Genomic DNA, 27,785 nt, shown 5'->3' on the forward strand with positions numbered 1-27,785 from the left:
TTTGTGAAGCTGAAAACTGTATTAAATGTTTATCTGAAGCTGTAGGCATCATGTACATCTTTCTATAAGACTTTGATCTATGCATTCTAACTGTAGGCCATACTGTAGTTATTACAGTAGCTCTGCAGTCTGTCATATCTGATATATCATTAGGAAAAAGAATTTCAAGATCAACATGTACATGATTGTGAGCATAGATGGCATTCCACATGGCTAGGCATTTATAACGCTCACGGAGCAGACATTAGTCTCTCCATCGCATCCAGAGGTTCACCCAGAGCATTGCTGCTGTTAGGTTGTATGGGGCTGAAGCCAAATGTCTGACTAATAATACTTCACACTGAGCCTCACATTCAAAACACTGGCAGTGGATCTCCTGTTTGTACTCGAGCAGCAAAGCAGATTTTTCTCTCAGGGAGGGATGAATTTGGAGATAATCGCCTTGAGATGATGGATGTTGGAGCATGCTTCTTTCACACAGAGGAAGTCATTACAAAGAGGAACCAATAACACCGGCCTCGTACTGTATCTCCATCTCGGATCTGCCTTCTGGGCCATTAAGATAATTAGTTTGGGATCTTCTTGATAGTCATTAGTAAACAAAGAATCAGCAAATACTCATATCAATTAAGCTCTAAAACATGCACACTGAATAACCAAAGTGCAATGATGCAGAAAACAGTAATTAAAGTGCTTTCTGTGTTGTTCAAATACGTATTTCAAGTCTAAGGTTACCCACTGTAACACACACATTGTATTTATTTATTTATTTTATTCAGCATTACTTGTTGCAGAAATACTTCTATAAAAACCTGCTTAACAGATTTTAGTCACTTTGTCACTATATTATTCTAATTTATAATTAGAGTAAAATGCCTATTAAGAATGTATCTGTTTTTGTTATATTTGATATATACTTTCCCGTTTTAGATTAAATACAAATCACTCATTTGAAGTTTAATTTAATAATTTTTGTGATGTTACAGAAATACAAAACAAAGTATGTCAAAAGTGTGGGGTGAACTCACTTAACCTGCATGAATGCTTTAGTGACATAGAGTTTCTGATTTACTTCTCAGAAACTGTCTTATCATTTCACACCATGGAAACATATTAAAAACTGCATGTTTTTACATGTCCTATGACCAAAATCTCACAAATATGGTGAGAATTTATGTACCTTAAGCCTCCAGTGTATATTATAATTTTGTCTCGATATGTGTCCAGCGCCAGAGCAGCCCACTGAATATACTTATTTACAGCTATTCAAGGTTATGGATTCAGTTTATGTCAAAGCATTTTTGAAAATGCAAGCTATTGACACTTGAAATTTTATACAATTTGTGAGTCATATCATCTAATGCATAGTTATGAATGATGAGACAACACTGAAACATCTTTTAAAAATCAGTTTTTCGCTAATTTCAAATCTCAATTAAAGTTTTTATTGATTTAGAATGAAAAATGTTATGTAAATACAAGTTGGATTCTATAGTAGAGAAGTCAAGTATTTTTATTCCATTAATTTAAGAGAAAGATCAAACATGCAAGCAAGATTAATGGAGATGTGAGCTTAATAGGTGTAATTTCTCCTTTTCCAAACAAATTGATTGGCCGACAAAAGATTCCTTTCCAAGTATACTGAATCAATCTACATGTTACCACTGGTGCACAGGGCTTTGCTCAGGAATATACCATTTCTTATGTCTCAAATGAGCAAGCTGACATATCTGCCTTGTCCTACTTTTCAGATCTTCCTGCCACAGCGTTGCTGCTGTTGGCTGAATACCTTGTATCTCTGAAATGTTAACTTTTCAGGAAAGAGGAAAGCAGCTTTATTTTTTGTGTGACAACCATGCAGTTTCGACTTTATACCTTGGGTATTTGGTGGCATCACATAAGCCCAAGGGTCATAACATTTTTCTCAACCCATAAAAGAGCATTTAATCTTTGATTTCACGAAGAACATGAAAATAAGCAACGTTGGAGTTATGAGGTCGTCACCTGACAACTGTGGCATGCTTGAAGCGGAAGACTACAGGACTTGATTTGTTGCTCTCTGCGATACATTTAATTGGATTCTAATGAGCTGTGGGTGTGGGATGACGATCTCCCATTCAGAACTCTCATCGCTCTATTCAGACTCTTGTGACAAGGCAGACGTCAGATTAGATATGCAGCTTTGCCAGAGACTTTTGTAGCGGGATCTGAAGACACAAGTCAAACAGAGATGTAGCAGACTTGCTGTCAGTGACAAATTGGAAAAACACTCCACGCTATGTGTTTAGGACGCAGTAAAATTAATCCACGGGATGAAGTCTCTGTGTGGATTACAAAAATGTGGTTAGTTCAGGGTTTCAGCTGTGAATCCCTCACAAAAAATGTCAACAATAGATGCATCTGATCCTGTAATTACACTGCATGGTTAGCACACAATCATAAAATCATCTTCAAATTCCACTATGCTTCCTTTTTACGGATCCACAGTCTCCACTAAATAAGGTTTCTTAAAGGGAGAGATGGACTGGAGGATAGCCCAGCATCAGGGAATCCCACTGAGCTCCACTGTAATAAATCAACTCGAAAGCTGGAGGAGGAGAAAATGCTGATGGGAGTTTTCCTCTCTGCTTCCACTGTGCCCATAAGTGTTAGGGGCTGTCAGAGCGCGGTGCATGTTTTACATAGCTTCAACCTCCAGCCTCCTCTTTGTAAGCTGCAATGTCTTTTCAGTTCATATCGAACTTTATAAGCATTTGAGCTCTTGAGCTTTCAGTTTCCCCTCTACAGCCTCTACACATAGCGTAAAAAAACAGCTGCCGTCGCTGTAAACAAAGGCGACGATGAGCTTCTGGACCAGTGGAAAGATGTTCTTCCCGTTCCTGACATACAGTAGCCAGCAGTTACATCACTGACACACCATATGAGAAGGGAGAGATAAAGGGCAGTACATTATTTATAAACTCAATAGGGGACGTCATTTCTTCGCAGTTTATATTATGGATAGTTAGCAAGAGAGTAATAAACTAGCTCTGTGCCTTAGAAGACGAGGAGAAGAGTTTTAATTCAGTTCCTTTTGACTCCCTTTCTTCTCACTCCCAACCTTTCATCCTGTGAATGTTTTGGTTTCACTTGCTAAGCTTCATGTCTTGCTTACTGTTTGCTTGTTGTGTGTGTGTGTGTGTGTGCATCCATCCCAGAAAGGGAGGCGGATGCTGCATGCTGGTGGGGATATTTGATGTGTCTGAAAACGTTATGTCTCAAGCACGGGCAGATGATGACACGGCGGCACTCGGAGCATTACCTGAAGATGCGGCTTTCTTTGCCTCAATATATTTACATTGTCACTGCAAATAGAAACTGCCTGCAGATGATACAAATATCATCAACCCCTGGGGATGTGTCCTGGTTCCTGGTTTTATTAAACTGCTCTGCACATTACACACTCCTTTGCTCATGAATACTGAAGAATGAGGGTAGAAAGCGGGAGTGCATTTACTTGAGTCGAATAGTATTTTCTTCATACTGTTTAGAGTATTGTTTGGATTGTGAGAATGATGAAACCTCCTGTGGGCGATACTACAGATGAAATCTGCTAGTGAGCACCGTGATTTCACAGGCACCAGTGTCATTTTCTTCACTAGAGAGTGTCATGTTATTATTTGAGATAAATCAACCATTTTGAAATAGAACACATCGTTCTTATCTTATCTACACTAAAGTCAGCTTAAACTTTAACCCCCACATCCCTCCCCCCCGGTGGGTGTTTCCTCTGTGCACACGACTCTGATGGTGAAACCTTATCAGCTTGCAGCATGATAAGAGGGCGAGATGAAAGGGGATGATGAACACTGACAGTATATAAGCACACTGACAATCTATTACCATTAAACTATCCATGAAATGTCACTTGAATATTCAATTATGCATGGCTTGAACTTTTTTTTTTGAAGGGCTGAATGCTGAATTTCCTTTTTTTTTGTTTCACTAACTGAGAGTTAACTTGAATCAATTTCCTCTCTGTTCTTTTCTCTTAGGATTTGGGACTCCAGGGAACATCACTCAATGACATTTTGTACAAGAACGCAGCTTTTCTCAACCTGGTGGACCCAATCTCTCACGAGCTGCTGCTCAGCCTGGCCCGGGACATGCAGTGTCCAAAAAGGGTACGCATGCAATATGATCCAAGTTTGCTTTAACTGTTACTGTACATTCACGTTGTCAGGAATGAAAAAGACAGGTTTAGAAACTTCACATGAAACAGAACAGTGGCAAACTAAAATATGTCCACATTTATCAGCCATGTTTACAAGTGTCACATGCTTTTGTGATGAGTTGGCATTTGTGCATTTTTGCTTGAATAGCAACTCTTTCTCATTATGCAACAAAAGTGCTCAAGCACCAGTTGTTGAAAAGTAAGCTGTGAGTTTGCTTTCTAAGGCGAGCACAACTACAGAAACAAGGAATCATGGGAAATGACATTTTAAGAATTTAACCGTTAGGATAATTGAACACCATACAATTCTTCATTCATGACAAGGCGTCTCTAAAATGTGTTCAGTGTGCAGTTCAATATGCAGCTCCGTGTCTTGGTCACATGTTTAACTGGGGAAAGCTGATTGGCTCAGCACAACTTTTCACACATGAAACCCGTTAAATTTGCTGTTTTAATTTTTCCAGTAAAGGTAGCAGTTTGTTCACACAAGACATGCCTTTCCGCTTTTTTTAATGTAATGCTACCATTCACACAACACTGGCAATACCGTTAAATTCCACTGTTGTCATTTCCCGGAAATTACATTTAAGCACCGGAGTCTCTGCAGTTTGAAAACACGGCGGGCTAATCGCTTCTTCCGCCCAGACTCCAGATCTTTCTTATTTCCACGTCTGTCCAATTCCAAATTTTCTTCAAAAATGCTTTGAAAATGTACTGCTGCAAGGTTCAATCAAGAACAAGCAGATGTCAAATTGTGTCCCAGAAACCTGTTCAGGCCACTTGGTTTGGGTCCCGGCCTGCCAATGCCAGTATCATCCAGCCAGTGACTTTGGTGCATGTGTGTGCTGTTGGCATGTCAGAGAGTTGATGTTCCTATTTTTAAATGATGGTCAGAAGTGGGTCACTTACAGTGTCATGACATCAAAAGTGCTACGACTTCAGTCATCAATGCGCATTTTATGCTGCTACCTCTCACAAGTCCATTTGATAGAATAGTGAGATTGTTTGGGCTGACAAATGACACACTGCTGTATAGATTCTATGCTTCAGGACTTGTTGCAAGAAATCACTTCAGGAGAGTATTCATAATTCGAATAATTATAAAGTATATACCATGAGAAGATTTGGAGCCCACACCACAGTCATAAAACCAATGGTACTAGCTCTCTGAATCAATTTAATCGCCCTGGTAAGAAATAGTAAATATGGATTGTTGGACAAGTTACTGACAGTTCTTACTATACATGTTAAAGACTGTAGATGCATTCTTTCCATAAGCCACTCCATGATAAATGGCAAATCTCAGAAAGATGTAAGGAAATAGCACAACTTTGAACAGTGAAAGATATCTTACAGCTGTCCCTTGAAAAAAAAAAATAGTGGAAGTACACTGTTGTGGACATCCGTGGTTTGAAAAAGAACTTGTCTTTTTGTATTTCATGTTCAATTTAGTTGACACTTTTATACAAACAGTGCAAACGATGTAGATGTAAATGATGATACAGTAAATCATTATCATCACAAGTTGTCCAGTAATAGAATAAGGAACATCACTGCGGTGTTAAGCATACATAAAACATAGTGCTGGTGGTTTGTTGTGGTAGTATAGGAAAGCTGAGACCATTGCTAAGTGCATGGAGAGGAATGTTAGAAGGAAGAGAGGGGGAGGAGCAGCCTGAGGAGACGGGCTTCCGGTCATGACCAAAGATGGGTAGTGACTCGGCAGTCCTGAGTGTAGCCGATAGGATTGTGGTAATATCAGGGAGCCAGGAAAGAGAAACTTTATGACCCTGTGGAGCGGCTACCAGTTTTCTGTTGTGCTACCTGTACTGCAGTAACTGAGCTCAGGGCTTGATCTTATCTCCATGACCTGGAGAAAGGAGGATGAGGACCTCTGTAGCTTGTAGGCCAGCAGCAGGGGTTTATTTTGGATGCGGGCAGCTTCTGGGAGCCAATGGAGAGAACAAAAGAAGGGCATCACATAAGAGAATTTGAGAAAAATTAAAACAAGGCGGATTGCAGAGAGTTGCAGGGGCTGCACACAAGCGTTATTTGAGTGACTCATCATGCCCTTTTTTGTTTGTCCTTGTGGTGCGTGCATAGGTAAGGCATATCCAATAGGCAATAGTCTATGTGGTACCCATTCCAAAAGAAAATCCAAGTCTTCACAAGATCATAATCCTTGGTTAAATCTTTATTATGCAAAAAAGTACAAAGTCCCGAGCAGACGTTTCAGCTGATCAGGGGCCCTTCTCACGAAACGAGATTAGTGAGTTAGCGAGCTAACTTTGGGCTTAACCCTGGCTTTTCAGTGGCTCACTTTTAAGCGGGGTAGATCGCCATGGTAACTAAGGCTGTACACCTAACCTGATCCGGAGCAGGTTATGTTCAGGCTGTCGGATCCAAACGTATAAAAAGCCTGCCTCTTCACCAATCAACTCTCTGGAAAAATGTCGTCACCACTTCCAGAGGATCTTGTGGACTTTTTTTTAATAACCCTTATTGCAAAAATTACATTATAAAACCAGATATGAAGTGCAGGGTGACACTATTGAATTAACAGATTTCCATAATGATTTATTAGGTCAGAGATAGGTAGGTCTATATGTTTGTAGCATTTCCAGGCCATTTAGATAATTCTAGTCACACAAATATGAGGGAACAAATGAAGAAATGAATATGAGGGAATAAATGAAGAGCCTCAATTAAACTGTATTAAAAAAGAGTGATGAGAATTAAACACTGTAATCACCTGCAATTTGTCAGTATTTTGATATTTATGTGACTAGAATTGTCTTTATGTTTTTCAACCTATGGGAATTGTAGTTGCAGGATGCACAGATTATTTTTTCTTGCCTTTGAAATGTACTATAAACACTACATCGACATTCATTGAGATCTTATGTATTTTTACCTATTTCTGCATCATGTCACGCCACCATGTGATGGAAATATCTAACTAAGGATCATGACCTTGTGAAGAATTTGATTTTCCTTTGAAGTGCAGGTACCACACAGACTATTGCCTATTGGATGTACCTTAGGTGGGGACACACGAGAAGACCTAACTGATTTTGAAAACTCATTTCATCACAAACATAATGACCAAGGACAGAGTATCGCACACTTAATGATACAACTTATTTATTATCCTGCTGACTCTGATGTCAGGACTGGACTGATGTCAGGACCTCCAATCTCACAGGAACACGCATGATCCAACATGACACCAATCAAAGCAACAATGGTGGCGGACAGCCAGACAGCCAGAGCATATTGACCTCTTGAATGAAAAACCAGTCTCTAATCGAGGAAGTGGCACATCATCCAAATTTATACAATACTGCTCTAGCAGAGTACAAAAATAAGCAAGATTAGATTATACATTTATGTGCATAATGATTTGATAAATGTTTCCCAAGCGATACTAGCTAACTACATGCTAGTAGCTAATAGCTAATAAAGTACTTCTTGGCGTCGAGCGTAGCATCACCTGCTCGCTACTAGCTATGATAATACTAGTTAGCCATTGCCAGTGTCACCTTTGAGCACTTATAATTTAAAAGGTGGAAAAGTATTGTGATCGACCTCTCAATCAATCTCCTCGTGACCTAAGAAATCAAACAAGCAAATACAAATTCATACATTTTTATTCTAGCTTGATGCTAAGCTATGCAGCTACCTAAACAATGTATAATAAACTCCTAAGCACTGCGCATGGCAAAAAACATTACACACCAACACACACACAGCGCCCGGCTGATATAGAAGTGCTTCTCCCAAGCACCTAATAATGTTCATAGCTGCCAGTTAATTAGTATCATAAGCTAAAAATGGAGGGAATGAGCCCTGACTGCGTTGGTTAGCTTATCTGCCTGGTAATCAGAAACAACTTTTTCTCTTATAGAGTAAGCTAAGTACTTTGGGATATTCCACCAACCCTGAAGTGAAATACCGAAATGCAGTACTTTTGTACACCTTAAGGGTTTCTCCGGAATATGGAGATGGGTTGTGAATAAGATATACAGTATGTACGGTATATACCATGAAATGACGGATCGGAGAGCATACCTGCAGACTTTATTGGTGTCAGTGATGTTGGAGGTAGAAAGCAAGAGCTGCTTCTCCAGGGACTGAAATCTTTTTTAAATATCTCTCCCTTTCATCCGAAGTGAGGTGAGATGTTTGCTTGTTCATGGTCGCTTGTTATGGTTTGGTTATAATGGAACGCTCATGTCACTGCAAGTCATGGATTGGCCTGGACCTATCTTTATGTAGACTGTTTAGTTTATGCCAAAGTTACTGCTTGCTTGTTTTTTTGCAGATGTCCGTCTTAAGATAAGCGAAGCAGTTTAATCATCATGCAGCATTGAGAGAAGTACAGAATATGCAGTTCTCTGAATAGTGAAGCAAACAGGTTACATATTTATGCTCTCAGCACAAGGAGTATCGAGGAGTGGTTAGGGGGGTGGGAAGTGTAACAACTAGGGTACAATCTGTGAGTTTCACCCATCCTTGACTGTCTGATAGAGACAGGCACAGAGTACAAAGATCTAATAAACAAGTTGACTCAGCAGGAACAAAAAAGCATTAACAATACATTAGCTTAACAATTCCCTAGAAGACCTACCCTAAAATGTAAATGAAAACAATTCATTTACATTTTATTGTAGGGTCTGTTGCTTTTGTTGTAGACATGTAGTGAATTGATCTGTCTTGGTTGATCAGGCTTAAAAGTTCCTTATATGAAACATGTTACAAGGATAGTTTTTAATAGTAGCCTTAGCTAATCTCAAAACATAGCTTTTCCAGTTTAAAATGTAACTTTTTATTACAAAAAGAGAGCAGATGATATGTTTCGCATCATGCAAAACAGAGATATTCTAGACATAATGCATTAATGGATGATTTCTTCAGTCAACTATAAATAGTACTCTGATTAACATAGCAGTCTTGCTGGCTGAGCGGATTGTAGCAATGCAAAATATTTTGCTGAGCAGGGGGTTTGCAGTTTGATCCCCACTCAAGGTAAAAGCATTTATGCAAGTGCCTGACTGTATGTGAGTGATGCGCGAAACAACTTTGATGTTCCAAAAACTCTGTATAGTAGGCTACATTGTACACGAATAAGATGCATGTAGTTGTGTTGATTGTGTTATTTGTTATTACTTTTAAACTTCAAAGAAAAGCGGAGTAGAGCGAACAATGAGATCCCTCCATGAATGAGATCATCTTCACCCAAACAAAGGCCATCACCCATGCCTTCACAGAGAGATTTAGTTTTTCCAAAGACTAACAGCTAAGACTAAGAGACTGCACTGACAGCTGAAGCTCTTATGACAAAAGGAGGCAAGATTCTTTACTTGGAAGTAATCTGAGTGAATATCTAGGAGCTAAGAGAATGCCAAGAGGTCTGAGAATTTAAAAGGAACCAACCGTTGGCCAAAGCAGTGAAGAATTCTGCACAAAATGGTGTGAGATTTTGGACAGAGGATCCCTTGACCTCAAAGTCTCAAAGGATCTAGAAAGTACTCAAAAATTAAAGAGCTAAAAGAGAACATAAAAAGCCCACAGGAACATCTAGATGCCATACAGAACCAAAAGTTCTATTAAGAAATATAAAACAGAACTGCATAAAATCAAAATTAGCAAATCCAAGAGGGATTCCCAAGACTACTGTGATGGTAAAGTTTTCCCCTAGCAAAATCCTAAGGCAGCCTCTTCAAGACAAATGCGCAAATTAGTTGAGGTTTGTGACATGACACCCCTCTGATCCCTCTATTGGCAGTTTGTCTGATCCGGATGTTTTTTCCAGACAGCAGCAGATATTCACTCAGAGGAAACAGCACCACCACATACATCAGAGAACCTTCTACTTAACAACGGCCTATCCTTTCTCCTGACTACATCTACTAATGTCTTTGGCTTAAAAGTAGAGTTCTTTACTTTTTTTTTTGTTGTCTGAAGATAGGATAATATTTAAATCAAACGTCTTCTGACCTTTCATTTACCATTATTGGTCAAAACTCAAAAGCAACTTCTGCTCTCTCTCAACCAGTGCCCAACTTGATAACCTTTATCAAATTTGAAACAGAATGAAGCAGACTGTCCTAACACAAGAGGACTAGCACAGGACATTAATTAACTGCCAGAAATGAACGAGGAGCTACAGTATGAATGCACCCAGATGTTGTTGCCAAGCCCAGTGTGATTAACCCAACGCCCAGAGATGTATGACAAGAAGCCAACTGTCCAACAGTGACTTGAACTAAATGGTGACCCCACCAAGTCTTTCAAAAAAGACATTGATTCTTTCCTTATCAGCAGTAAACTCACAATAAACTCATTTCTTGAAAAGAAGTTGAGAATCTTTCTGACTGCTAGCATCCAGCGAAACCAATCATTTACGTGCTTCCAAAAGTACATAAAACCTTGATCCTTCTTCCCATTGTCAGTAGTATATATCATTGACGGAGCCATTGTGTATTTACACTGACCTCCAGCTTAGGCCTCTTGGCCCCATAAATTCTATAACCTGGTATATAGTCTCTCTATTCTATAAAACTTAAAACTAGCCAGCTTGACGAGTTGCCAATGGGTGCTAGTTAACGAAATCCAAAAACATCCTGTAATATATCTAAAATTCTGCATCATAACATTCGATATATACCTTTTTAGATAAGTCAAAAATATCGCCTTCTTGAAAAATGTCATTGTCTTACCTTTTTCCTTTTGCACTGTGAGTCCAGAAAAAAAAGAAGAAAAAAAACCAGCCGTGCAGGTCCTCTGTTGACGCTCCCAAAATGAAACCAGGTATGGAGCAGATACGCCAAATCAGTTTGACGGTCCACTGGGCGCCTTGACTGTGCGTTTGGCCATTGAAAGCAGTGGGTGCGTTTGAAAACGTGTGCGTCTGACACTTCCAGTGCGTTTCTGGCTTAGGAGTGCAGTGAAAAGAGGTGACCACTGAGAAGGAAGAAACTCCTACACTGCAGAGTGGATTTATTACCTCTGTACTGTTTAACCTAAGGGAGAGCTTCAACTAAACTGTTTGTTACAGAAAAGAGTGATGGGAATTAAACATTGTAACCACTTGCAATTAGTCATTGTAAATTTTGACTGTAAATTTATGATCTTGTGAAGACTTTGATTTTCTTTTTGGATTATAGGTACCACAAAGACTATTGCCTTTTACAGGTCAGAGGAATTAAAAATGTAAATCACATTTCAAAAGCAGCCATGAGAGCAGAGAAATAGGAAAGCAGCTCTCAGGGGCAACAGAACACAGAACCAATGGTTGTTATCATAGCTAGTTTGATAATTATCTGTTTTGGGAAAAGACGGCACAGGCTGCCTTAGGATAATATCGCTGTATTCCAGTTTTTATTTAGTGAGTTCAGCTGCAGTATCACCCATAAGAAACTCCAATCTCATCGCTGTTTGCTTTGGTGAGGAAAGCCCGGGTGTCTTTTTGATGCTGGGGACAGGAGAGGGAGAGTGGGAGCGAGAAGTTGGCAGGGATGTTCTCCTGACTGGCTGGCGACCCATGGCAGGATATTGTGTCAAACGTGACAAGGATTTAGAGAGGCGGTGTGCTGAGCTTAAGGGCTGTCAGCTGCTCTTTGGTTCCGTATCCTCAGATACGGCCAGCGTTTCCCTCTGTCACACTGAGCTTTATTTAGATTGTATATCCAAGGACATACTGAAGGCTGAAAGATGTGTTACCTCCAAGCTAAATGTGTGTTTTGAAACTCATGGTCATTAATTTCACACAGTTCATTTAATATATATTTTGTGTAGATGCAATCAGGTTTACAGACCAGTGATTAATTTTAAGCAATGCGTAGAGTCATTCTACTGCATATTTAGTGCATTAATTGATTTTTCCACATTATAGATTCCCCTTTTCTAAGAATACTTGCATACTGTGAGTCCTTTAGCTCAGAACGTACCATAACAGTGGCTGTAAGGCTGTTCTTATAGTCAACCCACTGGCTGAAACAGCAGCACTGAATGTTTTGAAGTACGAGGCATGTTTGTTTGTCGCACAAGAGAAGAAGTGGGAGTGGGAATGGTTAATCGCCCTAAGGTAAATTGCCCCTGTCTTTTTTCCCTTTCGCTACATTGCCTCTTTCTTGTTGTTGTGTTGTACCATTAATTAGATTTACCCTGCTCTGCTCAACCCAATCCGTTTAAAGTCTTTGACAGAGGAAGGGAGAGAGAAAAGGGAAGGGAAAAAGGAGGAGGAGGAGGAGAGAGATGGAGTGAGAAGGAGACTGAGATGCAACAGTAATATTTTGATACAGAAAATGCTTGAAGCTGCTGTACTGAATGGACAAGAAAGAAACGCTTTGTGATCATGTGAAAACCAGTGCCACCACAATCATTTTTACAGGGATAAAGAAAAGGAGTTCAAACATCAGGCAATTACAGATGGCCTTCACCTTGTAAAAATGAAGGCAAATGCAAAACACTTTGCCGCAATCATAATATGTTGTCATATGTACTATATGTTGGTTATTTTCTTCCCAGTGATCTCTTAAACTTGTGCTGCTCTAGTTAGCCTTATTTGTGAATGGCTATAGATTGTTTTTAATATGAAGTATGTAGCTGTCCACCAATGGGCCTTTGTTTGTATTGCAGGAGACTGACTCCCTGAAGTCCACCAATAAGATCTGCCGCCAGCTGATTTACCACCTGACTCCTCACTCCAAGTGGACTAGACAGAGCGTACCCAGGAGGAAGTCTCAGGTCTGGTGAGTCTGTCGGCTCTGTTGCTGCCCGGCATTGCGGCATTGCTTCTGAGCCGGACTGTCCCTGCCACAGCGAACATATCCACAGTTAATTAATATCAGAGCGGCATGAACATCAATGCAACCCATAAACCTACTAAAAGCCATGTCTCTAGTCTGACTTACGGGAAGTTGGCCGTTGGGATAAGGCCTCTGCCAGAATGCTCCTCCCCTTCTGCTTCCTGTGTGCTTCTCTTTTCATCCCAGTCTGTTGTTACAATGAAAACTGAGTCACTTCAGCAGGCCAGCCACAGCCAGTCAGGGTTGCACTAGCAAAGTCCCTTTAAAGAAAAGTCGGTTCGCCCACTGGGCAGTAAGTTTGTGACTAACAACACAAGATTCCTGTCTCTTTGAATGGGGAGTCATCTGTATCTAAAGTTGTCATATCTATATATTATCATTTGCATTTCATATTTAGGAATACTGACAAATTGTATACAACACGGAGAGGTAAAATTTGTTCCAAAAGACACCGAAAAATGTCTTTTTTCCACTTACCGATGCTTGTACGCAGCGCCATCCACTGCTTGATGAAATGGTAAGACTACGACAGTCAAGACAAGTCTGGTTTACAGCAGTCCCATATAGTTGTCACTGCCATGGTATCAACAGTCATGTCATGCATGCAGTCCACAGTAGGGAGCTGATGGTAACATCTGTGAATATCATGTTATTAAAATGTTATTTTTTAAATTGTTGTCACAGTTGTACGGGCGCTGTTGCCCCCTGCTTGCATCAGTTGTCGTGAATCACATATAGTTCTGTGGCTGTGTGAACCTGAAAGTGTGATTGGTGGATTTTCTTTCAGATATGCACACAAAGGTGCATCAATTGGCCAGTTGTGCTGACACCATGTCTTATGTTGTCGGTGCCGCCATCTTTAGCGTTACGGATTTCCCCATTCAAAACTGATAGAACGGCCTGTCTCCTCTATATAATACTGTCTCTGGCATTAGCACATCGTTTAATTCTGGCCGCTGCATACTTCAGTGACATGGACCTAACCAACACACAGATCCTCTCCAGTTCAATCTTGCTTCTTGCTTCTTTCTTTATCTTTAACTCTTGTCACATAGACAACATACATCTGTAACTTTCTTACATGGAGATCTTGACAAAGACAATGGGTTCTGCCAGACTTTTCTCCTGCGCTGGCACAGAAATGTCTGGACAAGTGAGAGTACTGAAATACTGACACCTTTCATGAGAGTGTAAAGGAAATGAGTCATACCTGAAGGTAAGATAAGATGCTTTACTGAATAATGTACACAAAGATTTGACTTGCTGTTTTAACGACAGGACCAGCTGCCACCAAAATGCTCTGTCGTCTTGTTTTGGTTCAGACCACCAGGGGAAGACTCTAGATTAGTGAACTGGATTCTGTGCCTTAAAGTGGGTTCATGCCTAACTATCCATGCACAACTGAAATGAAGAAAGAGTCATAAAGAATGACAGATAGACGCTGATTGCGACAACTGTAGAGATGCTCTCCAAACAAACAAAAATGCCTTCCAACTCTAATTAAGTAACAGGTGCCCTCGTAGAGAAGTTATCAAGAAAAAACATCTCTAATGATGATCTCGAGGTTCCCTCTCCCTGAGCAATTAACCTAGATTGAAAGATTTTTTTTGACAGCCTGAGTTAACTTTCCACCCCAGTCTCTCGGTTGCAATGTTTCCAAATAAGACTCAACAATAACAAGGCAGACTCTCCCAGTGTGCTCATTAGCAAGCTCTGTCTCACACAGCTCCTGCTCCAGCTATCCAGACAACCTCACTTACAATGGAGTCACACCAGATTGGGGTTTTTTTCCGTAAATATAAGGCTTACTAAAAGAAAGAAGTGCAGAGGAATTCATGTCCTCGGATCAAGTTGAAGTATTTGGACACAATTAACAGTGTTTTTTACTGTTATCACTGAGCCCAGTGTAGCAATGGGGGTACCGCACATAAAAGTAAATGCTTGTCTCTCATTGATCCTTTCATTATCCTGTCTCTCTCTCTCTCTCTGTCTCCTGTATCACTCTTTTGCTCTTTCTCCTTTTTTTCTTTTTTCATCTCTTAGATTCCTCCTATTTTAAAATCCCTTTCTCACATTGATTTTTTTTTTCTCTCCTCCTGTTTCCCCGTGGGATTTTCCTTTCCTTCCTTTAAGAGTCCATTTTGTTCAACAGTTGCCACACAGAGCGGTTCTGCAGTTTGAGCCGAGGCTCTGGGGAAACGCTCTGTCAGAGGGAGAGAAAGGGGGGCGGCATCACTGCAAGGCTGCCGATTAGAAATCATGTATTTCCCTCTTTCTTCTTCCCTCGCTTAAAATCGATCCGCATTGTGAATTTGATCTCTCCATATTTAGGAATGAAAAAGCACAAGCTATCATATAACCTATATTACATTCTTATTTTCTTCTTGAAGTGATATTGAGAAGTCTATTTGATAAAGACTATAAATATGCCGCAGCCTGCTCTCCAGCAGTGGCTCAAATTGAATTGTTGTTGTTTATATACGATTCATTGCAAATCCTCCAGATATAATGCATAAATCATAATTCAGCCTTTATTATAGCAGCCTGCTCTGCCTTTAAGAACACTTTGCAAGCTGCAAAGCCATTTTGTCTTCTGAGTGGTGTCACACTTAATAGATTGTCAAGACAATTTGATTTTTCACTGCAGCTGCTTGTTCCAGGTTTCTGAGAAGTTCAGTATCGCTGAGTCCCCCGGAGAAGTTTTTAATGTTTTTATAATTGGTATTGAATTTCAGATTAATCAAACCCATATTTTTTTTATTACCCTAAAATTGCCCTTCCAGCACATTTGGAAGAGATTGGATTCAGATTGCAGATATTATTTCATTACTTGTCTTTACTGCAAAGCAATCATTGATGCCAGGCTCTTGCAGAAGCTACTACACCCATCTTGACTATATTTAAAGAGATTACCATGATTCAAGATGAACACAACATTCTATTCATCTGTTCTAGTTGTCAGTATTAAGCTTCATGGAATATGAACACTCTCAAAGTGCAGAAGGAAATTTATTCTCATATGGCAGTTGGTGTGCTTTATTTGAGTCACCATAGAAGGCATTAAAAACAACTCCATTGTTTCAGCTGAATCAGTGGCAGCATTTAGATAAGTGCTGGTATTCAGTCTGGCAGACAGCCTTTACGGGTCGAGCTGACGGATGAAAAGAGTGAAAGGAGTCTGTTTGGGCAAGTCTTATCAGCTGTGGGTGAGTGTTGATATGCGTCTTCATCTGTCTGGCTTCCAGAGGCCTGATGTTTGACCCAGACCCCCCCCACACACACACTGCAGGCTCTGTAAAACCAAATTACCTGTGACTTTGTTCCCACACATCATACTGTAAGGGCTCATGGATAATTTGGAAAATATAGTGTTAGTCTAGGAATAGATTTAGATTGAATTTGTTGTGGTATTATGTTTGTTTTTTTTAAATGGGTTATTGTTGCTTGAACCTGTTTTGCCATATGTGTTTTTAGTTTGTAATGTTTTGTTCTTGAGGACATTGCCTGATTTTTCAATCTGTGCCATCTTGCCCACATCAAGGACCACAATGGAAATAAGACTTTATTGTGTCATCCATGTCAATTTTAAGCCGAGATGCATTTTTTTTAATTGTGTCTATCTAGCTTTCTTTTGTCGAATACACTAAACAAAACGAAACTATCCAAAACACACACACACATACACACACACAAGCATGCATGCAAATGGGCACACATACACACAGATTCTCTTTCTCTGTCTCTCTCTTACACACATGCACACACTAAATTGTGATAAAATGAATGAATGAATGAATGGATGTACCCCCTCCAAACCAGCTGTTGGAGAGAAATGAGTTTTGAGCGCTTCAGTTGTTCTCTAAAACTCTACAGCCCGCCTCGCTGATCTCCAGTTGGATGCTTGCCCTCTACCTCAAACTCAGTCTCAACAAGACTGGGCTGCTCTTCTTCTCTGGCGCATCCTGCCTCTACATTACCTTTCTGTCATCACTGACTCCTATAACAAAACAGTGACCCCTGCCCAGATCATCGAGAATCCAGGTGTTATTCTGGACCACCAACTGTTGTGCGAGGCCCTTATTGCAGCCGCGGCCCAATCCTGCAGGTTTTCACTCTGCAACATCCATCAAATCACACCCTTCCTCACCAGGGATCCTGCCCTGCTCCTTGCTCAAGTTTTAATCATCTCCCGTCTGGACTACTGTAACCCCCCTCCTGCTAGCTCGGCTCCCAAAATATTCTTATTCAGCCCCTACAGCTCGTCCAGAACGCTGCAGCACGCCTTGTCCTCAAACCTCCCAAAATTCACCTATATCAAACCCTCCTGTCCTCCCTCCACCAGTTGCCTGTGGCTGCTCAATTTCTCTAATTCAAAATCCTGATGCTGACGTATAAGGCTGCTAAGGGAGCCTCGTGATCCTACCTAACACGCCAGACTCTGCCGGACATGTAGCGCTCCCTTCCCTGCGACAACCTGCTCACGCAACACTTTACCCAAATTCAACTCTTTTCTTTCTTCCTCACGGCCCAATGGTGGAATGTCCTCCCCCCCTCCAGTCAGAACAGCAGTGTCACTCCCTGTCTCCCCTAATGGGCTGAAACTCGTCTCTTCAAGAAGTACTTCACGTCACCCTCTCGCCTCTGAATCATACCCTCTCCCCCATATCTCTCCCTCCTCTGCTCCCTCTAATTAGCTCTCATCTTTAAATAAATTCCTTCTAACTCTCTTCTGAGCTGTTAGTCCTTATTTCATTTCTGAGCAGTTTTCTCTTTCATGATCAGTCTTGGGTCACAGGAATATTGTCAGGGCGCTGTGCCTCTCACCTTTTCACTCCTTACTGTTGGTTGCGTTGGTATTGAGGCATATTCTACTGTTGCACTCATTTTAAGTCACTCTGTATAATAACATCAGCTGAATGTCTAAAATGTAAAGTGTACAATATTTGAGAGAGCATAAATGTAGGAGAAATGCATGATGTGGGTCTACAACAGCTACCACAGTATCACATTATGATTTATTATTATAGTGGATACAGTAAACACAGACACTTTGGTCAGAGAGATGAAGTAGGTAATATTCACCAGTGGGTTCAGTATGTCCTTACCTGGAGGTGATGCCTCCCAAGTAATAAGCCATTACCTGTATTTGATCACATCACACCTGCTTTCTGTCACACAGCTGCTATGTGTGTCTGGAAAGATAATCTGAATAATTTGTCCTTAATGTATCTACTGTACATCTGGCATCTGTAGGCTGAGCCATGTGTCATCTGCCATTTACACATGTATGACCTATTTCTGGAGCCAAGCTATTCCCCAGAGGAGCATGCTGAACAGTGAAAGGCCATATAGGCTCTGACTCAGCGCTCCTGACCCTTGACTAACCCACAAGGTCAACTCCTAAGGCTATAGGAATAAAAATCTGACAACATGGGAGGGAAAGAATACCTTAAAATATGAATATAAAACATAATCACCGATGGCAGGTGGTTGAAATGTTTACTGTGTTGTGCAAAAACGATATTGGATATTTAAGTAGCTGTTAACAACAGATACTTAAAGGATAAGGCTGGTGTTTTTTAATGCATTTCTTACCGTCAACAAATCCTATGAAAATAACAAAATCAGCAATGATTTTGTTTTGCCAACAAGTCTCGACCATGTAGCCGGTGCCCAATGAAGCCATGTCCCAGCAGCCATAGAACTCCATTGTATTAAAAAAACGATTAAAAACACGTCAAAGAGCCATGCCGTTGCTCTGGGCAACATATTTCATCATCGTGATGCACCGGGCCGGCCGACTTTTTCCTCAAACAACTTAATAAGCCGACTGTAAACACGTTTGCGATCTCAGGAAAGTAGTTCCGTAGCACCGAAAATAGTCCCCGGCATAATGAAGAATTTGTTCCTATTTGAATTTGATTTGGTAATAACTACAACAGCCTGACTTTTCGTGGTAACAGTTAGTGATTTTTAAAATTGAAACTATGTCTTTGTGAGCTGTATTTCAAGGTTTTTAGCTTACAATTGGAGCCAATGACTTCTGGGTTGACGGCTAAAAAGGGAACGTGGGAAGTCAGAAAGTAACGGGAGTAGAGCAAACGCATTGTTGATTTTGTTATTTTCATAGGATTTGTTGACGGTAAGCAATGCATTAAAAAACACCGGCCTTATCCTTTAAACATTGTCATCCTCTAATCCTAATCCCTCTCTGATGGGATTATTATCTCCATTCAGAGATGGAGTAGCACATTTTCCTGCGTACCTTAGTCAGTCTAGTCAATCTTTTAGCTGTTTGACCTCCACTTTTAATAGAGACTTAAAGACCTGTCCACAATCTGAATCCATAAATAATGAAACACTTCCTGTGGTGCAGACTCAGATATCAGAGGAGGAGGAGGAGGAGGAGGAGGAGGAGGAGACACCCAGTGTCCAGCACTCCAATGTTCGGGGCACAGGGCCAAAATTAAATGCCTTGATTGGCAAACAGAAGGCTGCTATATAGGTCATCAGTGTTACAAATCTCACTGCTTTATTTTTGCATTAAGCCCTAGATATCTATATGTGTTTTTAATTTGTTTACAAAAATTAAAAACTCAAGCCATTCTGTTTTGAGTAACAGCTCTCCAAGACACTGATCATCTTCTGCTTTCTATCCATTATGAGCCTCTTAAAGCTTTTATTGATTATATTTTAACATAGAGAGGTTAATTTGAGATCTGAGGTGAGGCTATTGGGACAAGAAAATAACAAAGAAAGGAGACAAGGATTTTTGTGTGTGTGGTGATCTGTGTGCCTCACTCCTTTAAAGCTGATACAGATCTCTCTCCCCATCATCAGGCTCCACGGTCTCTCTTCGGAGCCCTGCATTTTAATGTTGGTTTCATAACTGTGCCTTGACATAGCATAGCAGACAGAGGCGCACTCCTCCATGATATACAGTTATGTAATGCAAACTGTTTTCTATGTATTCTGTCGCAGTATTCTTTTCTCGTAAGCATCCAGTTTGTCACATCGAATCAAATCATTGATGAATTTATAGCTCACCCATAGAGTACATTTATGCACACACGCTGCACAATTGCACTCTGGCACATACTCTTCCAAGAGGTTTTAGAATCACTGGCACTACGGCATAAATCTTACGCTTTTTTTCTTTGGTCGGAAGTCACATATTATTAGAGGTAATCCGTGTCACATCCATGCGGGCCTGGTTGTGTTATTTTTGGTGTAAACTGAGAGTAGACTGGTAACTTAGCAGCAACAGAGAATTAGACAGAGATAAAAAAAAATTTAAAAAAAGAGAGCGAGACACTGATACAATCATTTTGGTCAGACGCAGTGTGTCATGTGTTTTCTTGTGTGTGTTCTACATTGTGCGCTGCATCGCATGGTTTCCCTCCTTCTGTAGCTTTGCGTTGCATGTTGTCCTTCACATTGTGTTGTCTGGTGGTGTGTTGTATGTCGCGCTGAGCTAAAATGTCGCTCCTGCCTGTGTTGCGGGAACCCTTTGGCGTGTTCATGTCAGAAGAGCCCATGAGAATGGCATGATGGGATAGCTGGTAGCTGAGTGTTACAGTTTCCTGCACTCTGCGCGCCCCTGAGTCCCTTCTGCCCTTCTCTGTGCTAATTAAGGCACCGCCCCACACACCTGGACACAAGACTGATGGGTGCTAATGGCGCTAAACCTTTGGGTTTACTGTTGGTAAATGAGAGGACTTTGGACATTTAGCCTGTGTTTTCAGTGGTTTGTTTCTTTTCCGGTCTATGTTTTGTTTTTGCCTCCCAGGTCTGCTTGCAAGACTATGAATAATAGAAGGAAAGAGCATCTGCTTTAGAAGTATACCGCTTTTGAATTTAAAGGATAAATCTGGTTGTCAACCAGCACCTTATTTTCCTAGTTTTTGCCATAATGACAATTGATTGTGCTCCCCAAAACACACTCAGACAGCAAACATAATCTCTAACACTTGCATCCAAAAAGCGATTAAAACACATCTTTTCAACACAGTAACACTCACACTGCAATGGGACCTGCCTGCATCCAATTTCCGATTATCCATTGGCTGAAACTTGCGTATATTGCATATATTATGAAAAGAGAGTAATATCTGCTGTAGTTTGTTTATGGTTGATTTTAAATTCATAAGTACATATGATTTTGTAAGTAAAACACGAAAGAACGCTTCAAGCTGAAAATCCCGTTCTTCCATTTCTTCCTATATGACCTGAAGGCAGCAGAAAACCGGCAAGTATCAAATCAAAATTAAAAATTAAAAAGTATCAAATGGACTATTATAACTGAAATGTCAATATAATTGTTCAATTGCAATTATTTAAGACATTCAGTGTGAGTGTTATTGTGTTGAACTTGAGTTTGTGGGCCCTGTGTGTGTGTATTGGAGAGCAGCGAACTGGCAGAACAAACCGTTCTACAGTGAAGTAAGTGATGAAATTTTGAACACAATCAGTGGTGATGATAAATAAACTGAATCGTTTGTTAAGTGTTCATGCTATTTGGAGCTGCTCCATTGACAATGAAGAATGGAGGAAGCTTGAATTAGTGGATTCATTTTTTGGCTGAACTTTTACCTCCAAATGAGCTTTATAATACAGAAGGGCTATTTGTTCCTGTCCAGAAAATGTAACATTATCCCCAGAAAACTGGAAGACATTGGATACTGTGTGAAATCACTGTTTCCATGTTTCCCCAATGCATTCCCTACAGTATATATCAGTGTGACAAAGGCAGAGTCTTTTCTCTTATTGTTTGCTTTGGGTGACAGTGATGAATGATTATTTATACAAGCCAAACTGTCCTAAGGCATAGGAGTCACATATTTGATGCTGAATTTCAGTGGAGGTAGATAAAGTGCCTTTGCCCAGGAAATATTCAATATCAGCAATGTACCCTAGCAGTCATTATAAGAACCATAGTAGTAATTTGACTCTCCAGGCCTATAGGCTAGCCTGTGGATATACTGAGGTAAAAAAAGAGAGACAGAAATAAAGGCGTAGCACATTACCGGCTTACTCTTCAAAGATGAATTTGTACAGTAGACCCTAATAGGTTCTCACCAGGCTACCTGGCATGCATTATACAGATGCCCGGAGGCAAAACAGCTCAGATCGATGCAATGAATAAACAAGTCAAGACCAAAGCGTTGATGAAGCAGACATTGATCCGACCAACCCCATGGGTCTGTGGAATGGCATCCACATCCAATGTTTCTCAAGTGCCTTTATTTCATTCGGCTGAAATGAGTCAAGTGCCTCTCTGCACGCTCAGCTGAAGTGCAGCCGGCCGGAGTAAATCTGAATTTGTATTACTGAGGCTTTCCTGCCAGCTGAGAGACTTGCATATTGCATCTTATTTCTGGTGGCGCACCTTTTCTCAAGTGTTGGTCATACTAGGCAGCTCCCAAGTGTGAATGCATGTATTAGGGCAGTGGTGAAAAAATAGCATGCATGCTCAGAAAAGCACCTCCCCGAATGAAGTTAAGAAATACATGTATTTTTGCTGAGCCCGCCAACCCTCTAACATTTACTATCCATTTTCATATGAAATCCCACTGTAAATGGGCATGAGAGAAAAAAAGTAATATAACCTCTTACACTTAGGCTGTGTCTCCCTGTGTTTTACTGATTCATGAGAGTAAATGAAGGGGAACATGTATTCTATGTGGGTGGACAGATCACAAGTTTCTGCTGCCATTTGCTTTTTATCTCTCGCCCTAGCTGCAGAATATTGAAGGGCTATGTGAAATTGTCCCGTGAAAAAATTCCACTTCGTTTTAATCCAGGCGAATGTTTGCAGTGAAAGAAAATCCCAAACTCTCTATACCCTTTCACCCCTTTTCAAAATTTCACCTCCTCTACCTCTCCATTTCCTTTTTCAGGTTCAGCGCAGAGGGAGAGTGCTCCGTTGTATTAGAGCGGAAATTGATTAGCAGAATGGGGAGGTATAGGGAAGTCACGCAGGCCGCCGCTGATGAGCACTTAACTGCTGTACGTCAGGAGAGTCGAGGCAACTAGACTGACTGGAGACTAACCTGACACTGACTGGCACCAGAGGTAAAGGAGAGGGAAAGAAAAGAGTCGAATGTAAAGAAATCAATGGCTCTGCCGTGACCTGTAACGGAGAAGCTGTTCATCCTATCTGGGGAAGAATAGACATAGTACAGAAAGGTTAAGGAGGAAGAATACAGTGCTGTGTGTGGTAAAGCTAGTATGAATCCAGTGAAGTTTAAATATGGACCAAATCACTGTTTCTCCAACACATAGTTTCTAAAGTGCTTTATTAGGCAACACATTCTCAGATTTCATACTCTGTCATTCCTGTTAGCTTTGTCCTTTTGCCTGCACTCCACTTCAGCATCACAACCCAAAAATGTTTTATTTCTCCGGGGTTTACATGACCGTATAATAGCGAGGGTCTTTGTTCAGTGTGTAAAAGTTAACAACATCCCCTAGGAAAGACAGGGTATGAAAAGCAATTAGACATCCTGCCTAAACCCACATTTAACCAGCCAATAGCTTGACACATGGGAGTCAGTTCTTATTAGATTCCTGCACTGTTGTATCAGTTGCTCCTGATGATGTCCATAAGATGGATTTCCCTCAGTTGTTTGCTTTTAAATGGCTCTTGATACAGGGGGATGCTCTTGAAACGCATCGTGATTATGCGGGGAGACTATGGATTCCTTTGAAGTTGTTTGCGTCTGAGCTGGTCCAAGACGATTTGCACCACTGCCTACAAGCATGGCAGGCACATCAGAGGGAGCAAGATTAGACAGTTCGTTGTTTATGTTTTTATCACTTCATGGTAATGGACTGTAGCGTACAGTGTGGCATTAGAAAGGCTAGCTGTACCCCTGGGCCCTGTGCCCGGCCCTGTGGGTGGCATCCTGCCCACCGAGCGGGGAGGCAGCGGATTTGGATGGAAGTCTGAAGCTGTCTCTGCTCTGTCTCATTAAAAGCACATTAGAGCCTGTCCCCCCCCACAACACCCACCCACCCAGCCACCCACCCTGCCTGGCTTTGTCTTCGGGAAGAGATCTCCATGCAAGAGCAGTTCTTCCTACACACACACACACACACACACACACAAACGTGCACACACTCACACATACACACACACAGGTGAGAGGGTGATTGCTCCAGCAGAATCTGGAAAATACACATCCTCTTAGACACGGGCCAAGAAAACAGAAGTCAAGGCCTGCTCATGATCAGTTAAATACAGTTAACTGAAGATCTTGCACAACGATAAACATCTGAAGAAGTTTCTCAAGAATAGTTGGGTGGAGCCAAGGCAGATGCAGGCGGAGTGGGGGGGAGTGATGGTCAATGCCAGTGAGGTTTCCTACTGTATGTAATTGAGGGGGGATATATAAAAGCAGCATTTTCACATCATATTTTAATCCTGAGGAATTATTCGAGGCTAGGTGGGCAAGATGATGGTTTTAAAAATAGATCTCACAAATAAGCCACCTAAAGCAGAGGAACAAAAGAGGGAATGCAGCTGCTTCGACAGCATATTCCGAATTAAAGAGACAGAGAAATTGAGCGAGGGATGGGAAAAGAGACCAAGAAAGAATGAGAGAGGTGGTGAGGGAGAACGAGGATACGAAGCAGAGAGAGATGAATTATAGCATACCCGTGGAATCAATAACCTTACGAATCTCAGCCCCAGTTAGCTGCAGATCTTTTTTTTCTGTTTTTTTCCTTAACCTTGCTCCAGAGCAGAGAGAGGGTGACAGATGTGAAGACCACAACCTGCCGATTTATGAGGCTCCCAAAACAGACCAGAGAGGAGAGAGGGAGAGAGAGACGGGGATAATCCTCGCTGTTTCCGGGGAAGCAGAGGGAGAACCTCAGGCAAACAGCACTGTGACAAAGGAGAGAGGATAAACCATAGACTTGGGAAGCAGTACACTGTTCCTCTGTTTATCTGCTTTTTTATGTTTTTAAACAAAGTCTCCAAGTGTCATTTGTTTGCCAGACAGCTTCCCCCTGAATTATTCCGAGGGTGAAGTCCAAATGCCCGTAAAAACAAGTGGATTCAAGCGCTGCGGCGGGCTCCAAACACATTCCTCCGTGATTCACCATAGACAGAGTGTTGCACTCCAGTGCCACCTTGACATAGCTGCCACATAGCTCTCCAATGAATATTTAATCACTCTCTGGTAGAGAGAGATAGTTTTGTTTTTAGATTGCTCGGTGCCTCTCAGTTCTATAGTATCAGATGCAGTGAAGGATACAATGATCCATCATGACAAGTGTCATAGTTCTAGTAGTACTTTCCTCAAAATCCTCATGCTATTTCTATCCACACTGAAGTCATTTGGACTGAAATAGCTGATCTTATGCCTATATCACTGTTGCTTCTCTGGCCATTTTTCACTATCTTTGTGTTTTTGGCCCCCGCAATGAAATAGGTGGAGGGACTATGGATCGGCCCCGGTCCATCCATCCGTTTGTCCGTCCATCACACACAATATCTTGGACGTCACTGATTGAATTTTGACAAAACTATGGAGAATGATGCATGTCATTGCTCTGTTTCGGCGTTTTTCAAAATTACACTGATTAGCCCTAAGGGGGGACACTACAATATTAGTTTAAGTGTCTGCATGTCACACACAATATCTTGGCTGGTGGGATTTTCACAGAACTTAATGGAATGATGTGTCATCATTGCTCCATTTTGGCATTTTTAAATTTGAACTGATTGGCCTAAGTGGTGCACTATACCGTTTGATTGCTTGTTTGTCCATGTGTGGCGCTGCTGATCAGATTTTGGCAAAATCTAGGGGCCTGATGCATCTCACCACTGTGGTTCAGCATTTTCAAACACTAATTGGCCCAAGGGGGGCGCTACTATTACAGGTCAAAACAAGAGGACATATTGGCTCCTGATTGGCCCAGATAGAGACTGCATTATTTGTGAGGGACGACATGTTCACTGTTGCCTTGTTTGTCAAAGTCTTTCAGCAGTAGAATGTGATGCCTGTCTTGTGTACAACACAGACACCGGTATATATTGTTTTGTGAGAAAGAAGTGAAGTAGCCAAAAACAGCTGGTCCCTTTTTATTGATGACATTTAGCCTAAGAGAATTTGGTGCTTCAGAGAATGAGACCGAGACACATTTAAATGCAAATTCTCTCTTTACATTATTGACTGCTACGCTCTCTGCACTCCACTGGTGACTTGTCTTTCTATTTTCTATGTTTTGCGTACATTGCACTTGCTGTGTGCTTGCGGGGCAGCGTGACTGTATTGAGTAACATCCACAGTCCCCTGTTACAGAGCCATATAAATCAATAAACACACAGACTCATTAAGGAAAGATCATTTGTCTTAAGGCACTTGTGGAAAACTACCTGCCTGTACTGAAGTCAGACCAGCTATATTATTGTCTACAATGAATACCCATTTTTGTACTTGAGAGAACCAACACAGAACTTGTAAACAAGATTATACAACTCACATTTCTTTCTGTCTCCTCTTTCCAACAGTCTGAAAACCACCCTGAAGAAGAAGCTGTCCAGCGACGTGGTCAACCTGTCAGGCATCCCCCTCTCTGGCCGAGACGTCCACCGCGTGGCCTACTACCTCCAGAGTAGCGGCGATGCGGTGTCTGCTGTGGACCTGAGCTTCAGCGAGCTGCAGGACGAGAGCCTGCGGCTGCTACTGCCCTTCCTCGGCTGCCTGCCTAAACTGACAATGTTAGCGGTCAATGGGAACCGTCTGACGGTGGCCATCCTGAAAGACCTGACAGACGCGGTGAAGGATCCCAGGAAGTTCCCCAGCCTGGCCTGGGTCGACCTGGGCAACAACGTGGATATCTTCACCGTGCCGCAGCCCCTCCTAGTGGCCCTGCGCCGCCGCTTTGGCCTCCGCAGCAGCCTGCCCACCATCTATGAGTACAGCGAGGCGCAGGCGTTCAGCAGCTACAACCTCAACCTGGAGACGTCTGTTGAGGAACCCAGCCTGTATGAGGATGGAGAGAGAGATGGAGAAGAAGAGGATGGGGAAGAGGAGGAGGACAGGCTGGAGCTTCAGGCTTGGGGCTTTGGAGGGGAAAACGTGTCTAAGAATGTGGCACTAAACTACTGTGGGAGGTGATTGCCCAGAGCCTGTTTTCTTAGACTGGCAGCCCTTTCTGTCCCTCTGTGTGCTCACCTTGCCCTAAGTCTAGCCTCCTGTGTTTCCACGTGTCATCATGGCAGAAGACGCTTACAGTGACCCAGACGTTCCTGAAAATACTACACCAATGGGAAAACCAGACAGCTCTGTTGTAGTGCAGACAATATGAATTTATTTATTTTATTGATTGAACCTTTATTTATCCAGGGAAGGTTGACTGAGTGCGCTTGCTCTTTTCCAGAGATGCCCTGCTTCACTTTCACACAGGTCCATACATTCACACTGGGAGCTGCCCAGTACAACCAGTCCTCTGCTGTCGGCCACTGAGCAGCTCCACTGGAGCAGCTGAGGTTCAAGTGCCTTGCTCAACGGCACATCGGTAGCAGTTGTTGAGGAGAGCGCTACTCATTCACTTTCCCCATCCGCATTTTCCCAGCCGGTCCGGGGATCCGAACTGGCACCGCCTCTCTAACCTCTTGGCTACTGTCGCTACTATCTGTGGAAAATTTGAATAAGTGAAACGTAAATTAACTAAATATTATACTCAAGTGTTTTTTTTTTTTACTATCAAATATGGTTGTTTTAACTTTCGCATCAATGTAATAT

General features: G+C 41.6%; 1 protein-coding gene across 1 annotated transcript in view; it reads left to right on the forward strand.

Moving 5' to 3' along the window:
• lrrc75bb (leucine rich repeat containing 75Bb) overlaps positions 1-27,158 on the forward strand; it is a 29,123-nt gene extending 1,965 nt beyond the window's left edge. Inside the window, exons 2-4 of the mRNA XM_071910385.2 lie at positions 4,035-4,163; positions 12,857-12,969; positions 26,549-27,158. Of these exons, the coding sequence (XP_071766486.1) occupies positions 4,035-4,163; positions 12,857-12,969; positions 26,549-27,158 (852 nt within the window). The remainder of the gene's footprint in view (positions 1-4,034; positions 4,164-12,856; positions 12,970-26,548) is intronic.
• The last annotated feature ends 627 nt before the right edge of the window (positions 27,159-27,785 follow it).

This window comes from Centroberyx gerrardi, chromosome 2, assembly GCF_048128805.1.
Source record: "Centroberyx gerrardi isolate f3 chromosome 2, fCenGer3.hap1.cur.20231027, whole genome shotgun sequence".
Lineage (NCBI taxonomy): Eukaryota > Metazoa > Chordata > Actinopteri > Beryciformes > Berycidae > Centroberyx > Centroberyx gerrardi.